Source organism: Dama dama, chromosome X, assembly GCF_033118175.1.
Source record: "Dama dama isolate Ldn47 chromosome X, ASM3311817v1, whole genome shotgun sequence".
NCBI lineage: Eukaryota > Metazoa > Chordata > Mammalia > Artiodactyla > Cervidae > Dama > Dama dama.
The window spans coordinates 121,810,047-121,833,686 of record NC_083714.1 but is presented as its reverse complement, the minus strand read 5'-3'; the positions used below and the strand labels follow the sequence as shown (position 1 = coordinate 121,833,686).

Genomic DNA, 23,640 nt, shown 5'->3' with positions numbered 1-23,640 from the left:
GTTAAAAAAACCTGAAAGTAATAGAGAAGAACCAAGTTGTTGATTATCCATCTTAAGCCAGGCTTAAAGTCAGAACAAAAAAATAAAAGTTCCTTGAATTACAGAATATTTGGAAGTCACAAAGGAGGAAAATCCTAATGACTGTGAAGCAAAGCAGAAATAAAAAACCTGGAAGTAAGAGAAAAGAACCAAGTCATTGATCACTTTTTTTTCCTTCTGTCCTATTTGTGGGGAACAAATTAGGGTGAATATGATCAAACAACTTAATAACACATAAATAGGAGTAGCTTAGAACCATGTGGGGGTAGGGGGCAGTGAAGGGTGAGATACTGATTTGCCTAATAGAAATCAGAGAAGAGAGATACAGGACGAGAATGTGGGCACAGGTACAGACATTACAGAGAGAAAAGCTATGTTGCTGTCACCTATAAAGCCAGGGGGCCTATTACTAAGGATGTGAGTAAAAGCTCTTGCATTTCAAAACAAATCTCTTGCAACCAGGTATGTTGTACAGTTTCCCCGGAGCTGAATTTTATCTACATTCCCACTGAAGTGTCATCTGTATTCGTGTCATTTGGACTGGCGATCAGAAGGAACGACTATATGTTATTTCCACATTTGTTAGCAAAACTTTACAGAACCATCCTGAGAAGCAGACTAAAGTGGTGCCAAGTGCACTGTCCTGGGTAGCAGAACATAAGTTGAAGTCTGGGCTGGGCCCAAACTTGGTTGCATGATCTCAAACAGGTCATAAAATCTCCCTGAGCCTTCCCATCCTCATTTGTAACATGTAGAGGTTTGCTAAGTATCTTACCTAAGTTCTAACATCTATTTCTAATATTCCTTAATCAACATGTACAGATCATTCATTGGCCGCAGGCCTGTTAACGTGGTGGCACTTTGAGACAGTCTCCCTGAGGCATCGTTCCTGATATTAAGATTAGAGACACAGCTTGGCACTTAATAGATACTCAATACAGTTGAATAAATAACAGAACACCCAGGTAGAAAAACCAAGTGTGTTATATGGAGGCCAGTTGGATTTAGATGCAGACGATGTGAGGGTGAAAGGCTCGTTTTGTGAATTAGGAGAGAAAAAAAAATAATGCTGTCAATTGGGAAAAACTGAGAGATCCTTTTCTGGGTCCACTCTTAAGTTCCAGCTCCAAAGTTGAGAGTCATCTGTGAGTTACTAGGTGGATTTTCCTTAAAAGGAGGCCCTATTAGCCCTGCCTTCTTAATTCAGGTGATTTCTTCTCTAAAGGAGATACTGATGCCCACCCATTTGGAAGTTCCATTATTTGAATGGCTGGTCGGGGCTTTTCCTCTGGCCTGCATTGGCTAGATGAGAGGACCAACAGACTCAAAAAGTTTTAAGTGATCCAACGGTGCTTGCTGCTTCTTCAACAAATGGTTACTGAATGGGCACAGAGCAAGTACAACAACACTGTCATACTCACAGATTGATTAGTATTTTAGTTTTGTCATATCATGTTGTTTGTTTCCACATTATTTTTACCTATCTGTATGCCTCCTATGTTGGTTTTACTCCTGATAAGAACATTGCTGGATACATTCTGTTACCATAATGACTTTCCTCATTTTTAAGAGCCACCCAATTTATTGAGTCTTGAGCACATTACATATATTGTAACTACTAAACACTGATTTAGGGACAATCATTGTCCAATTAATCTGAAATGAAGATCATGGAAGAAGGCAAGATCCAAATGTGGTTCACTGAAGTAGCAGAGATCCTGCTTCTAAGAATCTAAGACAAATTCATAGGGATTTTTGGAAGGAAATTTGCCAGAAGTGGCAACAGAGCCCAAACCCCCAGAAGGACAAAGGATTCACTTAATATTCATTCATGATACTTGGTATTAGAGAAGTTATGAAAATGAGACACACGCGCTATCAAGGAAAGCTCATAGTCATCTTATATTTTTATTGTGGTAGAAACATGTAACAAGAGATACCCCTTCACAAAGTTTTAAGTGCATGATTCAGGAGTGTTACCTATAGGCATTAGGGTGCACAGTAGATTTCTCCAACTTACTCATTTTGCATACCTGAAAGCTTCTACTTGATGAAGAACTCCACATTTTCCTCTCTCCCCAGGCCCTGGCAATCACCTCTCTGTCTGCTTCTGAGTTTGACTACATATAACCTTTAAACTGGATAAAAAAGTTTATCTTATTTTCACTCTACTTCTGCAGAAAAGTGAACCTAAGGGATTATAGTATCAGATACATGTAGCCATTGTCTCTGGTAAATTTAAGCATTATTTCAGATAGTTAACAACCTGAACAAAAATACCAATTTATAAGTGACATTTAAGTCAGTTTGAAAAGTAAATGGACACATTTTAAGTCTGAAATAATTTTTTTAAATATCTAATTTTAGTTGATGAAAAAAAATTTTTTTGAGCATCTTGCGGGGGCAAAGTGTTTAACCAGCTCCTGTTGAGATTTACTTTTTGGAAGTCTTTTAAGCACAAAGTTGTCTTCTCTGAGATTAAGGGCAGGGGCTAGTCGAGACTCCAGCCTGCTTGCGGATCTCTGATACTGTGGAGGGATAGTTTAGTGCCCACATAGCATCTTGCACAGCTGTCTGACTCTCAATCCTAAGGCTGAGCTGCTTCCAACAACCACTGCGGAAGTCACTTCCACAGACGATAATGCTATTAAACTCCCAGTCGACCTTGAAAAATCACTGCTGAAAATTCAGTCTGCTCCTAGGGTCATTTAGAGAATTAGGTATTAGGTTGTTGAGCCTAAACCCTAAATTTTGGACATTCAATCTGAAGCAATAGTGCAGATAAATGGATTATCAGAAAACCCTGTGAAAAATTAATTAATATTCCTTCTCAAGAGGCTTAGCCAAAATTTGACTGTCAAGTGTGAGTGGTGACTAATTTCTGAATCACACAATTTGTTTCTGTCTATCAACATAATCCAGAAATGGAACTTCACATACACACTCTCCCCTCATCCATGATCATTTTGAAGTCTTTCCCATTTCCATAAATGGCATCATCATTTCCCCATTTGTTCAAACCAGAGACTTCAGAGTCATCCTTGACTCTAACATCTCTCACATTCCACATCCCATCTATCCTAAGTTCTATCAGCTCAACTTTCAAACTGTATCTTGGGTCATATAATTTTTCATCATATCTATCATTTCCATTCTAGTCCAAGCGATCATTATCTCCTTCCTAAATGACTTCAACACCCTCCTAACCTTTCTCCCTGCTTTCCATTTTGCTCCTCCTACCATCATTTCCTCACACAGAGGCCAGAGTCCATTTCTGAACACGTTCATCAGATCACATCATTCCTGCCTGTAGTCTTCCAGTAATGTCTCAATATACACAAAATAAAATCCACCTCCCAATTAGGGCTGAAAAGGCCATTCATTATCTGGTCTTTGCTTCTCTCTATAACCTACCACTAGCCCATCCTGCTATTCCTTGGATACACCAAACCGGTTCTTATACCTTCACATTTGCACTTGTTGCTCCTTTGGCCTAGAATATCCTTCACTCAAGGTCTTTGCTTGACTCCCTCACACAGAGAACCCTTAGCTCAACTAATAGTCTCTTTAGGTAGGCCACTACCTCTCAGTCTTTCTCTAGCCTTATTTTGTTATTTTATTTTCATAAAACTGATCTGATCTGATTTTATTTTTAATTCTTTTTTTTTGACTCTACTGTGTGGCTTGCAAGATCTTAGCTCCCTGACCAGGGATTGAGCCCCAGCAGTGATAGGGCTGAGTCCTAATCACTGGATCACCAGGGAATTCCCCTGACATCATTTTATATATTAGTGTATTGGCTTACTATATGTTTCCCTCATTAAAGTTTGAATGTCTGTGGAGGCAGAGTCTCATTTTGTTCACTATTGTACCTTCAGCTTCCGGCACAGAGTAGGTGCTCAATAAATAATTACTGAAAGTCTCAATAAATGCTAGGAGTCTGAGTTATGGTAGAGTTTTTCCTAAAATAATTTTTTGAGGGAAATGGAAGAACACATAAAAAGATCAGAGGCTTATCTGTGATTAAATGAAAGTGTGTAAAAATTCTTGGTAAAGGCAAAGTACTACACGAATTTTATTTTAAGAGTATTTGTCAAGATATCAAAATATTTTGACATGGTTATAAAGAGGACTGTGGTAGAGAAGTCAATGTGTAAACTATTCATAGTTTATCTTATTATAGTCATTAAACAAAAGTAGCAAATCCTAGATGACTCTGTTCTCAAGTTCTGATGATAAAGCTAGTTTTCAGAAGACTTCTTCAAATGGCTAGAAATGTAGTTCTAAAAATAATTGAAAATCTTTTCTATTCAGCATTCCTAAATATGACTGCATAAAATACCAAACTTATACAAAAGCAGCTTTTAGTGCATTAGTGATGAGGAACAAATCAAAAAGATGTTGATTTCCTCCAACCTAGTCAAGCAGACATCTTAGAGTAGATAACTAACAGTGAACTTCGCGAGGGGATCAAAACTTGTTTAGAAATCCCAAGAGGCCAGGTCAATGAATGCTAGAATGATTCACTCTATCACAACCCTTTTTGTTGTTGTTTTTCAGAGGTGACAGGGAACAATGCATTTATTTGGTAACACAAAGCTGACTTGAATCTTAATGTCCATGAATGGCATCTAAAGACATTTTCTATGTCTGTGAAAAGACAAGGCAGTGAACTCATTGAGCTAACACACATACTAAAACACACCCAAAGGAAGCAGGCTAGTATTGATAACAGAATTGCTTAAATAATTGTATAACCTACAATGTGATCTCAGGATAATTTTATTGAATTACTCAACCTCTCCCTCACTTTGTGGTGACTTCTGAGGAGACTGAATGTGCATAATATATGAACTGACAAATGAACAAGTCCATTACTCTACTCAAGACTTCTCATTTGTCAACAGCATCCACGCAATACTGGCTTTCTGTCCCCTGTTTTCATAATGTATGTATTGATTACTTCCATCTAAATCTTTACTAGAAAATCTCAGGAAGCTTTGAAGGTGTCCTTATGGTCTCTAGGGAAGGAATTAGAGAGATTTTTAAGTTGAAAGATGAAAACCAAATGACAAACAATTTCATTAGTAAAAATGCAAACAAAACGTTATTACCTACAGTGTTGTTATAATCAAGGCCTAATTTCCATTTCAATTTGGGGTGGGATGAAGAGCATTAAATAAGCTCATGGTTTTATTGCAGTTCTCCTTAGAAATCCCCCACTAAGATTTGCTCCTTTAAAACTCTCTCTAGGTTAATCACAGAAGTAGACAAGTAATAAATATCACTTTAGTGACTGCTCAAGTAAAACAAAGGAAGTCAGTTTTAAAAATATATCTGGACCAGAATAATACACACTAATTGAAAACGCGTCAGTCTAGTGAGGCAAGTAATGAGGAACCGTAAAAGCCAGGATAATGTATGCAAAAGATATAAAAATTGGTCAGTTTATATTTGCTAGGGCACATTTGAGCTTTAATTATTTATAACACTTCACTGCATATGGAGCATTATTTTATTAATTAGTCTTCAGAGTTATTCAGTTGCAGTTGTTATGCTGCCCAACTGGTTTGGGGAACACAGATCCACTCCCAAGGGTGTAAAAACCTGCTCTGGGGAATGAGACTGCAATTCCCAAATACCTGTGTGGACTCTCTTAGACTTTTACCTATAGGAAAACCATATACTCTTCAATCAGAGTCATTGAGATTGACTATGTATTTTTGCTTTAGGTAAATACAGTTCAGTTGCTCAGTTGTGTCCAATTCTTTGCAACCCCATGGACTGCAGACATATGATATTTTGCTGCAAATTTCATCATTAATCTGCAATGATTTACTAAGAAAAGATAAATGGCCTCTTTTACAAGTATTCTGATCTATAGAAAAAAAAGTGGAATATTTTTAATTACTATTTATACTTTTGCCATTTTAATGGGATTTGTGTTTCCATAAAAGAGAAACAGCATTAATAATTTCTAATAGATAGCAGGTGATTTTTTTTTAAAGTGACACATCAAATATATGGGGAACAAGTTTACAATAAGAAGTGAGCCATCTTAAAAAAAAAAAGAAGTGAAACTTCTTGATACTAAAACATTTTATATAAACAGTATTTGGAGCGAGAAACCCTTCAAGAGCATGACATTTTCTAAAAAGGCTACAAAACAAAATCTGTTCAAGACCGGATCTTGACAGAGTTTTGTAATGACTACGTTCCCTTTACTTCTTCCTAACTGGGTTCAGAAGCTCTGATAGAGAGACCCGGTTTCAAGTATTTTTCCTTTGTTCTTTTTGTCCCCAGGCAGTGAGAGCATCACGAACTAGATAGCAATTCCACAACAACCATAAAAGGGCTACTGCATAAGGGTGACAGAACTGAGTAAACAGGTGCTAAATTGTTCTCTCATCAACACTTAGGAGTGATGATGTTCTTTAAGGGAGTGCTTTGTGACATGGATTTTTCTTAAGGATACAAAGAGAATTTAATGGAAACATTGGACCAGAACACAAGGAAAACCAGAGGGCATCAAAGTAGCTTTACACACTATGAAAAGATGCTTACTTGGGAGTAATCAAAAACCCTGCAAGTGAGGAAGGAACATCACTCTTGATTCTTTATCTCCCTGCCCTGGATCTCAGGAGGACAGAGAATGAAGAAGAGATTAGTTCATTGGCTGTTCTCCTCCCTTCCTGCCTCCTTATCTTCTTTCCTTAATTCCTTGGTTCCTTTATCTACTCAGTGTCTATCATGTACTAGACACTTTAGAAGGTGCTAGGTATAAAAATGACAACACTCTTCCGAAAAGAAAGCTTCTTGGAGCACAAGGTTTAGTGAACGTGATTGACATTAATCAAAAAGTCACACATATGCACAATGACAAGTAATGTTACATCATAGAAAGAAAAATACGGTGTTATGAAGACATATAAAGGGAGATCTAGTCAAATGTGAGCATTGGAAAAAAGTTTGCTTGATGTCTGAGCCAAGATGTAAAGAATTCTTAGACATTAGAATTTCCTAATTCTCATAATTAGGAAATTATGAGGGCGTAGGTTTGGGTAGAAAGGGTTTCAGAGGATCAGTATATTCAAAGCCCCACCTGAGAGGAACAGAGAACTGGGAAAAAAAAAAACCAAAAGCAGGCGTTATAGCTAGTGTTAAGAGAGCAAGAGGAAGAGCAGTATGGGAACAGAAGTTTGGGGGGCTTGGGGGTCCCGCTGAGGATTTGTGGTCATTTCCCAACGGCATTGAAAAGCCACTGGGGAGTGTTAAGATGAGGACTGACGTAATTCTATTTTTATTTTTACATAGATTACACAGACTGAAAATGTTGACTGCATTGTAGGGTGGTAAGAACAGATACAGAAAAGTGAGGAGAAAAGGTCTCTAGAAATGGGGATGATGACACAGTAGACAGGGTCAAGAGAAGTAAACTGATCCAGTGACGTGTTAGTGTTGGAAGGCTGGAGGTTGGTCATCCTGAAAAGGTACTATGCATCAGTCTGCTCTGATGTTGTTTGGATAGGAGAAACTAGTTAGTTAGATTCTCCAAGACTTAGGAATTTGTAGATGACAGCAACAAGAAGATAAGGAAGGAATTTAGGGTCTTGAAAGAGTTATCAATATTAAAATGCTTGATGATTGAATCTAAGTTGGACTTGGAGGGAGACAGAGAAGATCAGTGGAACGAATATACAGAACCAAGAGTTATCAATAGGCTGGAAGTCCTGATAAACCACAGAGAGGAAGCAGATGGGTATCTGAATAAGTATACTAACCAAGTGGGGATTAATTCACTTCAGTATGGTGATTGTTAACCAGAACTCTAACATCACATCTCCCTAAAGCATATTATTGATCATCAGATTATTCAGTAAGAGGACTGAGAATGATAAGGACTAACATTTTATCAGTGTTAGCAAGCAACTAAAGGCAATAATCAGGGAGAGTGAGGCTGCATTTATGACAAAAGGTAGGCTAGAAGGGACTGTGAAAAAACTAAGTGGATCAAATTCCTCATCTTAAAGCTGAAAAACAAAGGAGCAATCACCATCTCATCTATGGAGGAGGAGGGCTAGAATCCCAATCTCCTGAATCCTAGTGCCTCTGTTCAATGATTCATCACCTTTGATTTCTGGAACTAGAATAAAATGACACCTTTCATACAAATTCTGTCTTATCTCACTATATCATATAATGAATTCTACTTAAAATGCCCATCCTTCTCAGTGAATCCTCTTCTACATATACACCAGAGTGTTTTAACTATTTATTCAAGTGTTTAGAACATTAAAAAATATAGCTATTCTATCATTTGTTGTTTAGTCGCTAAGGTATGTCTGATTGTTTGTGACCCTATGGACTGTATCCTGCCAGGCTCCTCTGTCTATGGGATTTTCCAGGCAAGAATACTGGAGTGGGTTGGCATTCTCTTTTCCCACAAAACTGCCTTAATATTCTGAATTATATGGAGGGGAATGGCTAAAGGAGAAACTGGCAGGTTTCTTGGCAATTATTTATCAACTCCTGGATCTTCTCTCATGTTCTCTTCCCTTTCTGTAATCTATACCTTCTTTTCTGGAATAATATAAACCCTTGAGCTTTCTTCAAGATGTGACTTCTGGCTGTGTCTTCATAGAGATCTTTCTTTTAAGTGCTGAACATACAAAAGTGGCACCATTCTATCAAGTTTTTATTGCTTGGTAGTAATTTACTTGTTTTTCTGTTCCCTTCTGTCCGTGTACCTTTTATTCTCATTTTAAAAGCCCCTATTAGTATCTACTGTATGCCAGACACTTTGCTAGGAACTAGGGTCTTGGAGTTCAGCATGACCAAGTCTCTGCCTTCCTCACTCAGAGCTTAGTGGAGACAAAAATATAATCAAAAACAAAGAAAGAAAAGAAACAATTGATCTTTGTTGGAGAATGCTAGTGAGCAAGTTGTTATTCTAAAGACTGAGAAAGTAGAAACCTTTACCCCACTTATCCTAGATGAACAATAACCTGGGTACCCAAATAGTGGATGAGTATCCATTTTCTTTTCAGAGAAGCACTCCAGCTAATGGGCTTCCCTGGTGGCTCAGTGATAAAGAATCCACCTGCCAAGCAGGAGATGTGGATTCGATCCCTGGGTCGGGAAGATCCCCAGAGAAGGAAATGGCAACTCACTCCAGTATTCTTGCATGGGAAATTCCCTGGACAGAGGAGCCTGGTGGGCCTCAGTCCACTGGGCTGCAAAAGAGTTGGACAGGACTTAGTGAATAAACAACTCCTGCTAATAGATGTCGAAGAAATGATAGAAATATGCAACTATTACATTGCAACCCATAGCCATTGATCACTGCCATAGCCACACACACACAAGAGAAAACAAAGCACTATGTACCTCCTGGTGATGGATGAATACATCACTATCTATGAAGCAGTCTTACCAAGAAAAGTCAAATGCAAATATAATCCAGTGTGTAGAATTACACCATTCAGTAGAGTAGCTACTAGCCATATCTGAGCACTTGAAATGTGACTAGTCTGAATTGAGCTGTGTTGTAGTCATTGTAACTGTAAATTTTTATATTGATTCCATGTTAAAATAACAATAAATATTGTTCTATAGCTATGTAAGATGTTACCATTAGAGGAAATGGAGTGAAATGCAAAGGGAAACTCTCTGCACTATTTTTGGAACTTAACTGTGAATCTGTAATTGCTTCAAAGTGGGAAAAAAAAGGGGATTTCAAAGACAAATTAGCCAAACACAATGTGTGGAACTTATTTCAATGCTTGTTTAAACCAAAAACGCAACTCCCCCCCAAACCTGTTAAAACATTTAAGCCATGTATATGAGAAGTAGAAATTTGAATACTGCCGTAGTATTTGTCATGATAAAATTACTGAGATTTAAAAAGCGTTATAGTAACAATGTGGTTACCTTTAAAGAGCAAATTCTTACCTTTTAGTTTTATCAAATATTCATGAATTAAATGATCTGTACCTGAGATTTGCTTTAAAATAATCAAGGACAAAGTAGAAGTAAGATTGGCCATGAATTCATAATTGTTGGTTTTGATGGGTACACAGGGGTTTATTACAGAATTATGTCTGCTCTAGCATATGTTTAATATTTTCCAAAATAACACTTTAAAGTATCACCAAAAGACATAGGCAAATCTTTTTTTTTTTTTTTGTACAGACATGGGCAAATCATAAATGATATTATTAATGCAGATGCTTTTGACATTTAAAATATAATGGCTTGGATTATTTCTAATTGACCTTTGGACTAGAGGAGTAAAAACGATTTCTATTAAACTTGATTTGTTTTCTTTTTTTCAAACTAATCTCAGTCAAAACTAATTTTAAAATAGTTGTTGAACGCTTACTATGTGCAAAGCACTATGCTTAAAAATGTCCTACCCTGTGTATATCGTTCTGCTTCTGAACTGCTGGGAAATCGCCTCCGATAGGTGCCTGACGGCTCAACTCATCGTCTTTCAGCTGTAGCCACACCAGAAGTTCCTGAAGAGAAAGGTGCAGACGCTTCCACTGGTCAGAACTGGCTTCCAAATGGGACCTGGAAAACAACAGGAGCAAACTGCGTGAGAATATCTTGAAAGATAAATGATGGTTCTAACAATCCCATTAAGGCACCTTGGTTGGTTAGTTCCATAGTGTGTAAATGTACTGTGAATTATATAGCAGCCCTCAATAAAAGGGGGTTTCTCTGGTGCCTCAGACAGTAAAGAATCTGCCTGCAATGCAGGAGACCTGGATTCAGTCCCTGGGTCAGGAAGATCCCCTGGAGAAGGAAATGGCAACCCACTCCAGTATTCTTGCCTGGGGAATCCCATGGACAGAGGAGCCTGGCGGGCTACAGTCCATGGGGTCGCAAAGAGTCAGACACGACTGAGCGACTTTCACTTCACTTCCTCAATAAAAATCTAGCTACCTGCTTTTGAGGCCAACAATGGGGGGTATTTTGGGGGGGCAACTTTGAGGGAAGACTGTTTAGCTATATGTTTATTTTAACGTGCAGAATTCTGAGACTTCTGGCATGAAATATACACTGGAAAGGCTTGTTTTCCTATAGTGGTGCAGTCAATGACTCTTAATGTTTCTGGTAGAAAAACTTGGACCCAGTGACTAATATAAAGCACTCAGTTTTTGTGTGACTCATGCTAGGACTGGAATTCTTTCTGTTTTGAGAAATGGAAAGGTCTCTCCCCATATTTTGACTTTTCCATTTCTACACCCTAGGCAGCCTCTTCCATTGACTCCTTCCATCTGGCATCTGCTCCTTTCTGTGCCTCTCCCCATATGCTTCTCCTCTGCATCGACCCTTCTTTATTCACGTGCACCTGGGACTTGTTTTCACCGAGTTCCAGCATTTTCCGCTTTGTTTCCTCTATGTAAAAGGTACTGAGACAACAACTCACGTGGAAAAGTCAAAGCCAGACATTGGCCTCCAAGCCTTCCCCCAACATGAATAATTTAGGCAAGAGGCTGAGTGCTTTACCATCAACTGTATTTAGAACATGGGAATCCGTAGAAGGCATTTAAGACTATACAAATGAATGATCTGTGTTACAGAATCCGTATTTCACTTGGGGATAAGAAGCTAAATTAAGGCAATAAATCATCATCCAGAAAACAAAGAAACTCAGAATGTAAGTCAAGCTGTACCCTCAGGTAAATCAAGAATTATGCTGCATCACTTATATCTTATCAGCAATTACTAATTAATTCACAAAAATTAATGCTGCCTATAATATACATACAATATAGTTTCTAATGTTGCAGAGATTGAAATGGAAGAAAAGCATTCCCCTTTGCCATTTCATAACTTGGCCTGATATTTCAAATACGTCTCCTGCAGGTCTTAGTCAAACAGAATCACCAAATAGTACCTAGGTGCTGAAATTAAATTACTCTAAAACTTTCTGAGAGAAATTTGATGATATATAAATGTCTTTAAAATGTGCAAATACAACCCACAAGCTTAAAACTAAGGAACTTATTCTAAGAAAATAACTGGGAAAGCATGCAGAGATACAGGTAGAAATCTGTTATTTACAGCATACATATGATTGATACAAAGTAGAAACAACTTAAATATTCAATACTAGGAAAGTGCTTACATATGTATTAGTGAACTCATATAACGCAATCAAATCCTGTGAATCCTACGTGATGTTCAATGTGATGACGTAGGCAAATATTCATGGACATGGAAAAGATCAGTCTGTCCAGTGGTTAAGTAAGAAAGCAGGTTACAACAATGTATATCATCTATTTTTCTAACGTGCTCGTGTGTGTATCCGTGTGCACATGTTTGATTGTGCATCAAAAAAATTCTGAAACAACTAGTTTATCCCTCACAGCTGGATTTACATGGGATGTACTCCTTCATCTTTATACTTTTCCAAATTGCCAGAATTCTCTATTGTGAGCCATATAGACATTATATTCAGAAAAAAAAATGAAGGTATTTTCATCAGGGAAATTAATCTGTTCAAGACTCTAAGGACATTATCATCTAAGAAATGAATCATGACAACATAAATATCATGAATTAAATGTAACAGTGAAGACTGCATATGGCATAGAGGTCAGTTCTAATGTTTCTGTTCCCTCCTCCTATTTCAGTTATCACTTGCCCAGGATAAGCCAACTGAGAGCTCCCTATGCAAGATTTTAGCTGTTTAATGACAGGTAATGACTACTGGTTAAAAGGATTCCCTAGGGTGTCTGGAATTTGCAGCTTGGGCCCCTTGGGGGTAAAGGAGGCTGTCAAGCAGGACACATTGAAAGGTAGAGACAGGCACAGTACAGACACGGAAAGGCAGTGAATGCTAAATAAGACACTGATTAGATAAATATTTACTGAGTGCCACTCAGTCCCAATCAGGCACTGGGGAATAAGGAGAATGGAAGGTAAGGCAGGATATAAGCATGTCTAGTGCCTGGCCTCCATGTGTCTGGTGAAGGAAATAATACCTCCCTGCTCAAGGGCAGGTGGACCAAGATGAGGCTTCCAACTGCTGCTTTCCTTACATAAGGCAATGCTACAACCCCGTCCAGGATAAATGGTGCTGACCAATTATTAGCAGGTCAATGAAACCCTTTGCGCCCCCTAAGAAAGAGGAAAAAAAAAAAAAAAAAAAGAGCACTGAGAGGCAGGGAATTCCGTTCTAAAGGATCTAAGAGAAACTTCATAGCAGGAGATAGAGCAGCTGTGAAGAGCCAGGGACACAGGATAGACAAGACAGTTAACAGAACAGAAGGGCCTGGGGTCCTGTGTGATACAAGGCTCTCACTTTCCTGGGTGAGCGGGTCGTCCTTAGTCATCCCTGAGGCATGGAGTTAGATCACTTTCCCAAATATCTGATCACCTTAAGTACATATCAAATGACTTTCTGTTCCTTGCTGAAGCCTGAGGATGAAAGGAAAGATGTGACCCGTGGACAAAAACAACAAGCTTATAAAAGACAGTGGACAGTGGGTTCGGGCTGGAGAGGAGAAACCTCAGTCAGATAATGACTTCTGCTTTAAAACAACAGATAGTAAATTTATAGCCATGGTTCTCAAATGTTAGTGTGCATAAGAAACACTTGAGCAGCTTGTTTAATGTACAGACTCCTAGGTTTCACCCCAGATTTTTGGCACTTGAAATTTTTTATTGAAAAAAAGATAAAAATAAAGTCTTATCGCTAATTTACAATATGATATTAGTTTCAGGTATACAGCATAGTCATTTGGTATTTTTTCAGCTTACACTCCATTTTAAGCTATTACAAGGTAATGGCTATAATTCCCTGTGCTATATAATATATGCTTGCTGCTTGCCTATTTTATACATAGTAGTTTGTATCTCTTAATCCCATTCCCTTAATTTGTCCCTCCCCTCCTCCCTCTCCCCTTTGGTAACTGTGAGTTTGAAAATCTAAAAAATAATCAAATGAATGTATATGCAAAAAAGAAACAGACTCACAGATACTGAATTTCTATATTTTGAACAAGGCTCTTCACAACTCTGCTGGTTGTGAGCTCCAGCACCACCCTTAGAGGAAGAATTTCTTAAAGTATTTCCTATGTGCCCTAAGCATTACTTATTGGTTTCCACAGGGCAAAGGTGGAATTTGCCAGTGACATGATTTTTAAGGAGATCTAACTGTAATGAAATGCTCTGAGCTCAGAAAACATTTTCTCTGGCCATGCTAAGCTGGTGGAGTGTTGTCAAGACACATTTCTAATGCATTTGTTGGAAGCAGCTGTCCCATTTTTATTTTCAAGATTGTATACCAGATATTTCTAAATGATTAACCTAGGTTTATATTTGGAGTTTTTCTTGAACATGTTCCTTTGTATTTGTAATGACTGCCCCACCCCTACCCAATTTTATCATAAATTCTTAGGGTCGAAAGGAATTTTAGAGATTATTCACCCTGCTTGTTTTGCAAATGTGGGAACTGAGAGACAAAGGTACAGAGACACCTGCTGAAACACAAAACTTGAGCTGTCATATTGACGTGGGAAATGGAAACTACAAACTTTCCTCATATGAGGAAATCTTTAACCTTGATGGTTTCCACCAAATGTTTTGGAGTCCCTGAGCAAAATACATTTCCTGCTAATTGGCAAATGTACTCTCTTTATCCCTACCTACTCAACAGAAAATGAAAGAGGATTTAGGTTCTATGCATTTTCTATTAATCTTTATTAGGATAAGAGCTTAGGGGTTACTAGCTTTTAACAAGGCAAGTGGCAATCTTTAATAAGCAGATAATTTCTGTAATTTTTAAGGTTTAGGTAAAATGCAGAACCTTTAGGTATGCTGGGATATATAACTTGGTCTTTAAGAAACTCTTCAGTGTCAGGAATCTAAGAATTATAGGGCTGCTAAGGTGATTGTTATTTCTCTAGACACAGATATTTCAAGTGTGATTCAGTTGATGCCTAGTTTGAAATCCTTAATAAAACTTTACTCTGAAAGGCATCTATTCTTAAAGCAAAATGTGTTATATTGAATTCATTTTTCACTTTGACTTCCTTTATAAAACTAATGATATATCCCTGTATATCTTTGGTACTCTTGTGTAAAAAGATGGCATGCAAGCATACAGAAGAAAAGGTAAGAATGCAGAAATGATAAGGAACCACAGAAATAAAATGGGAGTTATGGGGCTTTAAATAAAGAGAATTAAGCTCAAAGAGAAGTAAACATCTTTTTTTCCCACTGAGCCATGAACTCCAACTTTCAAACATAATTAATATCTCAAGAGTAAGGAAAAGGTCAGAGACACTCAGTGTCCAAGTAGCATTTTCCTTTCAAAGACAGAAAGACTTTGCTTTCTTTTGCTTTTTTTTTGTCCTCCATCAGAGAAAAGACTTCTAATTATTCTAATTTCTAATACCTAGTACTTTCTAAGAGATTTCCTGCTGCTGTGGACCATACAATGTTGGTGTCATCACCTCTCAAATGAACTCTCAAAATTTCATAAAAGGAATTATCTTTATATAATATCTACAAGTTTTTTCCCCAAGAATAAAAATCTCACATAATATAAATTTTGCTGAAATGATATGGATGTATGTGATTCTTATAGTTAATAATATATACAATAATCTGGAAAATAAATCTAGTGGCAGATTAAATTGTCTATACTTAATTCTTATGTAAAAAATTCACTTGATCACTTCTCAAATTATTCACATTTTCAAAATTAAAAGCACCAGGTTTGTAGATACAGAACACTTTAGAACGAGAAACACCTTAGTTGACACACCGCCCTGCTGATGTTGGATGATGTCATCAGTGACTCTGTGTGTGTGCATGCATGCGTGTGCATGTGTGTGTGAGTGTGTATACTTAAGTAGAAAATTTTCACTCTATTTTTCTCCCACTTAAAGCAGTTAATCTTTAGTTCAGTGGCACTTAGCTATCACTGAGTATTTACTTCTCTTTCTTATATCTCTTGGACAAAATGCAATGTGATAACACATGTGGAACAGATGGCATATACTTTCTTTGAACTAAATTATGAGATACAATTTCAATTAAGGAATTCTTTTCTCTCAAAGACATTGTATTTACTTTCTCTTATATCGTAACTTTGAACTTAATCAGTTCTTTTAAACATAAGAAAACCAAGGTAAAAAGCTCAATAATTTGCCATCACAAGGAGTGATTGTAGGATTTAAAATAATAGGATTGTAGAATTGCAAGGGAACTTGAAGAGACCACCCATGTATCTGGTCTAACTCCCTCATTTCTGCAAGAGAGAAAATTAAATTCTGAAGCATTAAAGTGATTTGCTCAAGAATAGATGCTAGGCAGTAACAGAGCCAGAGGAGAAACCACATCACCCAACTGTTGGTCCAGGACCATTTCAACTCTACCTCACCAACTCATTTATAACTTGGAGTTTTGTGTTTGTCTGATTTAGCTGAAGGTAGCTAGCATAGTCCTATGACACAACTCATGAACACTTCAAAGAACTTGCCATCAAGTGTGATGAGAATACAGGAAAGACCTGGTAAAGAAACAGTCAGAAAGGGAAACCTTGACTATGGAATTTGAGACAATATTTGGAGGATGAGAGGAGACACCGTGTTCAGAGTGTGAGGACTAACAAATGTATATACTCATATGGGACAGTGAACAAATTGTTGGAGAGCAGGGAGGGGGTTAGAAAGCAGAATTTATTTGAAGCAGAGACTTCATGTTGGGCAGTAACTAAATTGCTGCTTGGTGAGGAAGGAAGTGGGAAGCAGAGGAAGGACCAAAAGGGAAGGGGTTCGGTTCAGTTCAGTTGCTCAGTCGTGTCCGACTCTTTGCGACCCCATGAATCGCAGCACGCCAGGCCTCCCTGTCCATCACCAACTCCCAGAGTTTACTCAAACTCATGTCCATCGAGTCAGTGATGCCATCCAGCCATCTCATCCTCTGTTGTCCCCTTCTCCTCCTGCCCCCAATCCCTCCCAGCATCAGGGTCTTTTCCAATGAGTCAACTCTTCGCGTGAGGTGGCCAAAGTATTGGAGCTTCAGCTTCAGCATCAGGGGCTTATTAGGCATAGTTGATGGAGAGTGAAAGGTTCACTAGATGCTGGTGACTAAATATTAGCTTCATGAGAGCAGGGATTTTCTTTGGTGTGTTCTGTCACTTGTGTACTCTCCAGGCCTAGAGTGTCTATTACAGAGTAAACATCCAGTAAATATTTGCTGAATGAGCAGATCAATCAGTGAGTGAAATATGGGCACCAAGATGGAAGTTCTTGACCAGAGGGATGATAGGATAGAAACAGTGTCCAAGGAAGAATATTTTTGTAAATCTGTAATGGATGGTCTCAATGTAAAAAGACAGAAACAAATCTTCTACTACGGAATGACCTGATGAAGCCTTAAATAAGAATCACAATCATAGGAAGAGAAATGTAAAAATGGCCTCAGAATCTCTTATGAAACAATGAATAACTGTAAGTTTTCAGTATAATATGTTGTAGCTTAGGTAAACACAGGGCTGTCTTTCCAGGGTATCCTTGGAAGTTTTTTTTAATTGTGGTGACTTTTCACTATAAAATAATGCCGATGGAGGAACTGACCAGATTGGCAATGCAAGCTTTTCTGTCACTGATGGTTCTGTATCTGAGTGTTCCGGGGTTCATCTATCCTATTCCATAACCATCCCCAATTACTACCTCTACTGTGCTTCTCCCAGCTGAACCCTGCCATTCAGCACAGATTGACTGATACCCTTATTTCAGCCAAGCGTCAGGAAAGAAACTGAATCGCTTTAATGTGAAGAATGACTTCCTTGCTTTTTTATAAGTGAGTGTTTATAACACATTCTGCATTATTTGAGAGGCCTACTAAAAAGCCAAAACCATTGATCTGAATATTTAAATTCTCGAATTTGCAGTGCCTCAGATGAGCTAAGGTAACTGTTTTCTACTTGATTAATGACAGCAAGAATTCAACTGCAGTAGCTGGCATATGGGAAATTGCTGAGAATGAAGAGCCCATATTTTGGCTGACATGCTGTTCGCCACTTTCAATTCTCCTTTTATTTCATCAAGTTCACATAAAGGAGAGAAAAGGCACTGGGTGATGTTCAGAACAGTTGTAGCACCTTTCTTTTTCTCTCCCGCAAGAAAAGAGTAACTTTCTTTTCTTTATCTACCAGTATCATTCCCATCTCACAAGTTTCATTCCTTTATAATGACAGATATTCTGAAAGTGGCCGGTGTCATTACAGACACTGACCTCTCTAAGAAATGAACCTGTAGAACGCAAATGGAGCTTCCTTATCTTTGAAAATGCCATTGCCCCTTACTGCCCACAGTGACAGTTCCATACAAAATTCATGGATCAAATAGGGAGAGAAAAATGAGTGCCTTGGAAGCTGGGGTACAAAGCTGGCGGGTGGGGGTGGGACCACAGAAATAAAAATACTTTTCTCCTCCCAGAAGTCGGCTTCTCTGTTTCATCATTTCACATATTACATGTTTATGTGTAAACATTAGGTGAGACTTACCCTCTCCTTCTGCCTTCATATTCTCTGCCATAATATGATGGCTCAAAGCTCAGACTCCCGAGCCAGACCTCCCTATGTTCTAATCTTTGATCTGCCACTTACTAACTAAGTGACCTTGGGGAAGCTATTTAGCCACTCCCTGCATTAGTGTCTTCAAATGCAAAGAGAGGATAATAATAGAATGTCTCTCTTGGAGCAGCTGAGAGTGTTAAATGGGTCAACAAATCTACAGTGCCCAAGACACCGCATGGTATGTGAAGCATACCGTGTAAGTGTTCGTTGCTACCATCATTATTATGTCAGATGAAGTGCAGATTTCTACAAGAGTACTTTCAAATGAAGAAATTCCAGTTATATTTTGTCCTCATTATAGAAGCAAAGACACTCTATGTCCAAATTTGGGACAACTTAGAAGAACTTATTAAGAAGAAAAACAATCTCCCTCTGGTCATTACGACTGAGTGGTGGTAACGACTCCCAGTGTGGAGTGCGTTCTGCTTCTCCCTCCCTGCAATAACAGACCTCCTCTCGACAAAGAAAGAAAAAAGGAAAGAACACAAAATACTTTATAAAGAGATGTGAATTAGGCAAAGCAACTGATTAGAAAGCAGGAAGTCTGCTTTCCAACCCCTGCACCTCCTATGTCACCCAGGTGACCCCGGGCATTTCATTTCCTCACTCTCTGTTCCTCAGCCTCCATTGAACTACTGCAAAATGGGTACAAGCAAGAGTGTCACTCTACCCTCCTTACAACAAAGCTGGGATGTATTCATTATCTTCTAAAGAGAATGTTGTTAACACAGAAAAGGGCAAAGTGTGAAATAGGTGGGTATAGAATAGCTAAAGGCAGAGTTTAGAGAGGATGTGGAAATACAATGTGAGAGGGACAAAAGGCAGGAAGGAGCTGTCATCTCTCCTGAGCTGTGGGAGCTGTGGGGAGATTTCCTTTAAGTTGTTAACTGTAACATGTTATGGTATTTGAAGAATGTCCTCAGTAATGCATTTAGAATAATGCCAAAGAAAGAATTCCATAATAAACATACATCAGTTTTATCATTTTTGAATCACCGTGTGATAAACCAAGAGAAAATGCTATGAAATAGGATAGCTGAGCTCCTCATTTGAATTCACTCTAATGTCTTAATCTATATGTCTCCCATGGTTATAAAACAGCACTATTCTGATCGCATCTGAACCCTCAGCTATCACCTCCATACGGAGCAAATAAATGATTCCTTTATTAAAAATAAAACAAGTCATTCCGAAATTGGGGGATTTACATAAATATAGGAGATATTGTGCTAGGAAATTGAGGGGAAGGTTGCCATTTTAATTTCTTTCTGGCCTATTTTAGTTCGGGATCTTTTCTTACCTGATGTTGAGAGACTTTTTCCGCAGCTCACTCCACTTGAAATTCATGTTATCCAAACGTCTTTGTAATAGGACCGCATCATCAGAACCTTCCAGGGATCTCAGGATTTTTTGGCCATTTTCATCTAGGTTGTGATAGATATCTGTATGAGCTTCGATTTCTCCTTGGAGTTCCTACGGGGCATCAGTGAGAAGAACACATGCAGAATTACTAAACAAAAAAGAGACTGGCTGTGACTGTGAATTTGGCAAAAAAAAAAAAAAATTAGACTATTAGTTCAAAAGGCATTTTAATGGTTCAACTAACAAGAAGATATACCTCCAACTAACAAGAAGATACACCTCCAACTCTTCCTGGTATATTATCTCTTTATGTTATTATGCAGATTCAAATTCAAAATGGGCATCTTGCTAGGTATAATAAATTTATTCCTTGAGATGAATTGGGACATAATATTTATATTTATAACTTTATATATAATATAATTTATATTTATAACTTTATAAATTTCTTAACTTCTGTTTTCCAGTTCATGGACAAAATACACTGTTTATGGAAGTGATAGGAAATAAAACTGTGTGATTAAGTGCACCCTGGTGCCAATCACCGTATTACACTCTGAGCCAAGTCATATTTTCCAAGCACATAGTACTGTGTAGAATCAACTCCAACCACAAAAGCATGGAGAAACTAATCAACAAGGTTGAACTGGTCCATAGCACCAGCACATTCATGGGATTTGATCATACGAGAGAATCCTCTTGACAATACACATTAAGTTCACCTTGGTAAGACAACCTCATACATTTATTACAGCATCACACATTTGGTAAGATTTCCCATTTAAAATCCCACCACATTTTTAGGCTCAACAGGTGGAAAAGTCCCAAGGACCTTTATAAGAGTTATAAGAAGTGATGCCTTCAACCTCATTTGTCTATACACAGATCAAGAAAATTATCATAGTAGAAGAATCTGACCTTTACATGGTATGTCTTCCTGTGTAACATTTTCAGCTTGAACCGGGGACTACAGCACTGATCCTGTTGCATAGCAATCCTGAGAAAACCCAGCGACTGAAAGAGCCCTGCTTTAAAATGCCAACTTTGCTTACATTCTGTTGACAGAATGAATTTCAGAGCACAGGCCTCACCAGTCAATAATAATAAACAGCCACTCTGTACTCCTCACTAAATGGTAGCCAGGCCTGTGGATGTGGGAGGGACCTCACAGAGAGGAGGCCTGGAATATGCAACTGACAGTTTATATTACACAGCCAACTTTTCTTATCATTTTGCCATTATAAGCCAGAGACATTATAAATTCACTTTCTATGTGTGTTTCCCTCCTTGTTCCCAGCAGAACGGTCAAAGCCAAAGGAACATTCCTTAGAGAGCTGCTGGCTACTAGCATTCCTTTCTGCCCACACAATGAATGGAGGCTTTGTACATTATCTGACTTGCTCTGAGAGATTTGTATGCTTCTGTTCAACAAGTTTAAAAATTCATTCTGAAGCTCTGAACAATTGGATTGATCTGTGTAACTAGAAGAGTCCCCCCCCCACCTTTCTAAAATTGAATTAAATTACTCTTCTAAAGGAAGGAAGGAAAAGTGGCAGCGATAACATATTACAAAATCTGAGGAACTGGCCTGTGTTTTCAGTCACGGCCTCTCAGATGCAGGATTTTGAATGTTTCAGGGGTCAGGTAGATTGAAGATGAATGACTTCTGTCATGGTTTTGGGCAGCCAAAGTATCACTCATGGACTCTAAGAAGAATTGTCTCATTCCCTTCGACTGAAAGGCAGGAGGGGAATGTGGAAAAACCATGTCTGAATTCGAAAGAATAGAAATACTAAAACAGATTGAGGAACATCTATCTTTATCCCATCAAAAACAGGCTTGTTCTGGAAGGGAATAGCCTGATTTTGAAACTAGCTGATGTGGTAGAAAGCTAGTATTGGGCTTCTTGCTGAACAGAGCATGATCAAATATATATGCAATTTACATTTGTGTACCTACATGGGAAAACTCACCCTGCTGAATTTGCCACTTCTTCAGTGAAAGAGCAAAGTGAGGTTAACATATCTAAATAATTCAGTACTAAAACCCAAGCAGATTCAAGTTCTCAAGATAACGCCCCCCCACTTTTCTCTTTTACTTTACTCTTCTTGTTGTATTTGATTTGTTTGCTACCTACAACTGTGCCTCAGAGCATACACTTAAGGAATTAAGACCAAACCTTTTGTTGTCAATAAATGAACATATTTTGACTGATACAATCAGCTTTCTACATTAGCACGCATATAAATTATAGTACATTTGAATTTTTACATCCTGCATTTATAGCAGAGACCCAGGCTTAACCAATAGTTCCTTAGAGATTATGTGTATTGTGAAGTCATCAAGACTGCTGAATAAATGAGAGGTCTTCCCAAGCATATATAGGATGGTGATGCATGGGTCTGCTAGTTTTCATCTTTGCCATTTACACTGCCCTGAATTTAAACATCTGTGTTGTATCATCAAGAAAGAAATGAATATAAAATGGATAAAGTGGTATTTGTTGAGGACCAGTTATGTGTCTAGACATAGCACTGTAGGAAATATAAGAGGAAGGCAAGAGACAGTTATCCTTGTACTTTTTCTAGAATCTAGTGTACACTTTTTCTTTAACTCATTCATATTACTAACTACACATTGAGAATTCCCTGCCAAACCTCATAGATACTCAGATTAAAATTTCTTCCCTTGGAGATTCAGAAGTAGCTTAAGTAAAGTCCTGACATTGGCAAGAAAGTAACTCAACTCAGTATTACTTCTCTAATTCATGATGGTGGTTTGGAGCAACAAATGTCACATGTATAGTAAGAGAGCTTTACAGTTTACAGTTTAGTTCAGTAGCTCAGTCGTGTCCAGCTCTTTGCGACGCCATGAATCACAGCATGCCAGGCCTCCCTGTCCATCACCAGCTCCTGGAGTCTACTCAAACTCATGCCCATCGAGTCGGTGATGCCATCCACCCATCTCATCCTCTGTCGTCCCCTTCTCCTCCTGCCCCCAATCCCTCCCAGCATCAGGGTCTTTTCCAATGAGTCAACTCTTCGCATGAGGTGGCCAAAGTACTGGAGTTTCAGCTTCAGCATCAGTCCTTCCAATGAACACCCAGGACTGATCTCCTTTAGGATGGACTGGTTGGATCTCCTTGCAGTCCAAGGGACTCTCAAGAGTCTTCTCCAACACCACAGCACAAAAGCATCAATTCTTCGGCGCTCAGTCTTCTTCGCAGTCCAACTCTCACATCCATACATGACCATTGGAAAAACCATAGCCTTGACCAGACGGACCTTTGTTGGCAAAGTAATGTCTCTGCTTTTTAATATGCTATGTAGGTTGGTCATAACTTTCCTTCCAAGGAGTAAGCGTCTTTCACACTTACAAATGTATTGCTTTAGATATTCCTACTCCTTGCCCTGTGAAGTACATGGTATTTTCTCTGTTTTACAGATGAGAGCACTGAAGCTCAATAATGTGTAACTGACTTGCCAAAAGTGTTAAATGTGGTCAAGGGATGCAGTTCTTTTGACTCTGGAAGATCATAGGCTGTCTACACACCATTTGTGATAAGCACTGGCTGTAACGAACAGTGGTTATTTATTCAAGCTGAACAAGATTACTGCTAACAAGGGGGAAAAAAA

At 38.3% G+C, this 23,640-nt stretch overlaps 1 protein-coding gene across 2 annotated transcripts in view; it reads right to left on the bottom strand.

The window, feature by feature from the left end:
* The window catches only part of DMD (dystrophin), a 2,165,569-nt gene that overhangs the window by 381,465 nt on the left and 1,760,464 nt on the right, over positions 1-23,640 (bottom strand). The window contains exons 1-3 of one of the 2 annotated variants that reach the window (XM_061137757.1): positions 20,924-21,000; positions 19,944-20,116; positions 10,455-10,611 (exon numbers count right to left, since the gene is read on the bottom strand). In XM_061137757.1, the coding sequence (XP_060993740.1) occupies positions 10,455-10,611; positions 19,944-20,116; positions 20,924-20,995 (402 nt within the window). In that variant the 5' untranslated portion in view covers positions 20,996-21,000. Of the gene's footprint in view, positions 1-10,454; positions 10,612-19,943; positions 20,117-20,923; positions 21,001-23,640 lie in introns of those variants that run through there. The other variant, XM_061137756.1, reaches the window with a different exon arrangement.